The sequence below is a fragment of the Laccaria bicolor genome, genomic scaffold (genome assembly GCF_000143565.1).
Source record: "Laccaria bicolor S238N-H82 LACBIscaffold_62 genomic scaffold, whole genome shotgun sequence".
Taxonomy (NCBI): domain Eukaryota; kingdom Fungi; phylum Basidiomycota; class Agaricomycetes; order Agaricales; family Hydnangiaceae; genus Laccaria; species Laccaria bicolor.
Window position 1 is genome coordinate 135,853 of NW_001889933.1, and position 2,069 is coordinate 137,921.

At 52.0% G+C, this 2,069-nt stretch overlaps 1 protein-coding gene across 1 annotated transcript; it reads left to right on the forward strand.

Moving 5' to 3' along the window:
* Nucleotides 1–55: 55 nt before the first annotated feature.
* On the forward strand, nucleotides 56–1,966 carry LACBIDRAFT_334333 (uncharacterized protein; the record flags this gene model as incomplete). Its single annotated transcript, XM_001889087.1, has 4 exons — nucleotides 56–222; nucleotides 590–695; nucleotides 802–1,352; nucleotides 1,540–1,966. 4 exons carry the CDS (start codon nucleotides 56–58, stop codon nucleotides 1,964–1,966), a joined length of 1,251 nt encoding a protein of 416 aa, XP_001889122.1.
* Between the last annotated feature and the right edge of the window lie 103 nt (nucleotides 1,967–2,069).

The window sequence follows — 2,069 nt, forward strand, 5'->3', positions numbered from 1 at the left end:
TCGTATGCTGGACAGTGAAAAAACGACAGCTAAAAACACACTCAATCCCAAAATCATGACTACTCGCGCCACAGCTTTCAATAGTCCCACCAACAACGTCACCTCCCGATACCTCATCCCTATCCTATCTCCCCGGAGCAACAAGGACGACCGACTAGAGGGCGGACTGCAGCCGAGTAACGTTGGTGGGACGAAAGTGTTTGCGTGGAAGACGTTTGCGATGTGCGCTGCGTTTCTCGTTGAGGTGATGTGGCTTCGGGGGTTCGGTTGGGGTTCGGGGAGGATGCATTCTCGTGGAGGGGGATGGAAACACTGAGTTAGAGGTGAATGCTAAGCTTCACCCTCTTTCCTTCTGGAAAACGACGAAAAGACTACGGACAAAGGGTCAGAGCGCCAAAACACAACTCCAACCAAACTAACAAGAACATCTACCCGTCCTGCTCCAAAATCACCACACAGACCCAGGCTCGTACGAATCTGATCCAGAACCCTTCATCGATGACGCACTGTACCCACCCCCACTCATCCTCTTCTGATTCCGGCACTCTCGTACAATACGCATTAATGATTGACTAATGATCGACGCAAGCTCAACCGGCTCCGGAATCCACGTCTACATGTTCAACAACCGCGGCCCTTCCCCTGAATACGAATTGAGGGCGCTGCGGAGCCTAGACGTCCTCTTGGACGAAGCTGTCCGTTGGTGCCCACGGCCGTGCACAGGTGTACACCTGTAGCTGTCAAAGCTACCGCTGTACTTCGATTATTACTACCCTGTTTGCAGAGCGCTGATATTTTGAGTGCGGTGGAAGGAAGGATACGCTCTTCCTATCCTTTTCAACTGCAAGAGAAAGATGGGGTAGTGATCATGGATGGCAAGACGAAGGCGTATACGCGTGGATAACGGCGAATTACCTCTTGGGAACCATCAAAGCTTCCACGCCGCCCGATACACCCACCTACGCCGTCCTCGATCTCGGTGGCGCTTCTACGCAAATCGTATTCGAACCCGTGCTCGCTTCGTCGGATATGCAGCTCGAGGAGGGGGAACATAAATGCGATCTCCAATTCGGCGGCCGGAATCTTGTGTTGTACCAACACTCGTACTTGGGGTATGGGCTGATGTGTGCACGGAGACACGTTCATAGATTGGCGGATCTCATGTCGACGTTGCAGGGTATGAAACCGAAGGCGGTGGCGGGGAATCCGTGTCTTGCGAAGGGGACACGGAGGGTTGTGATTGTTAAGGATGAAGTGACCGGTGAGGAGAGGAAGGTGACGATGGATGGGGGGGACATTGGGTCTTTTGAGGCGTGTGTTCGGGTGGTGCAGTTTGTACTGGCAAAGGACGCGTATGTCCCTTTCTCCTCTTTCCTTTTACTCTTCTTTCTTCCTCCTCCCTACCTAATTCTCTTTTACATCCTTCTTTTCATTATTTTCTCCCTTCTGTCTTCCTCTCTCACCCCCACTCCCTTCTCTCTTCACCCCCCTCCCTTCTTCCCTGTCCTAAATCTGCCTACTGATAACATGCACACACAGAATATGTGAACTAAAACCATGCTCCTTCAACGGCGTCTACCAATCCTCCCTCCTTTCCTCCTTCCCAAACGGTAAAGTCCTCCTCTCCTACTTCTATGACCGCCTCTCCCCCCTCCTCCCCCTCTCCTCTTCCTCCCCCATAACCATATCCACCATCGCCAGCACCGCACGCCAAGTTTGCAAAGGCCGTGACGAATGGCTCCGGAACCACTGGGCCACCGATTCCGAACTCATGGCCCCTGAACTCACAGATAGACCAGAGTGGTGCCTTAATTTAACGTTTATGCATGCGTTGTTGAGGCTTGGGTATGAGTTTGAGGATGGGAGAGAGGTGCCGATTGGGAAGGAGATTGGAGGGACGAAGTTGGGGTGGTGTTTGGGTGCTACGATTGTGATGGTTGGTGGGGAGCTGAAGTGTCGGATTTGAGGGTGGTGAATGCTGGGATAGGATTTGATGAGGTTACTTAGACTATGGGGGGATCTCAAGTGCCTATACTTACAAAATGAATATAAACAATCCTGCTCTCTAA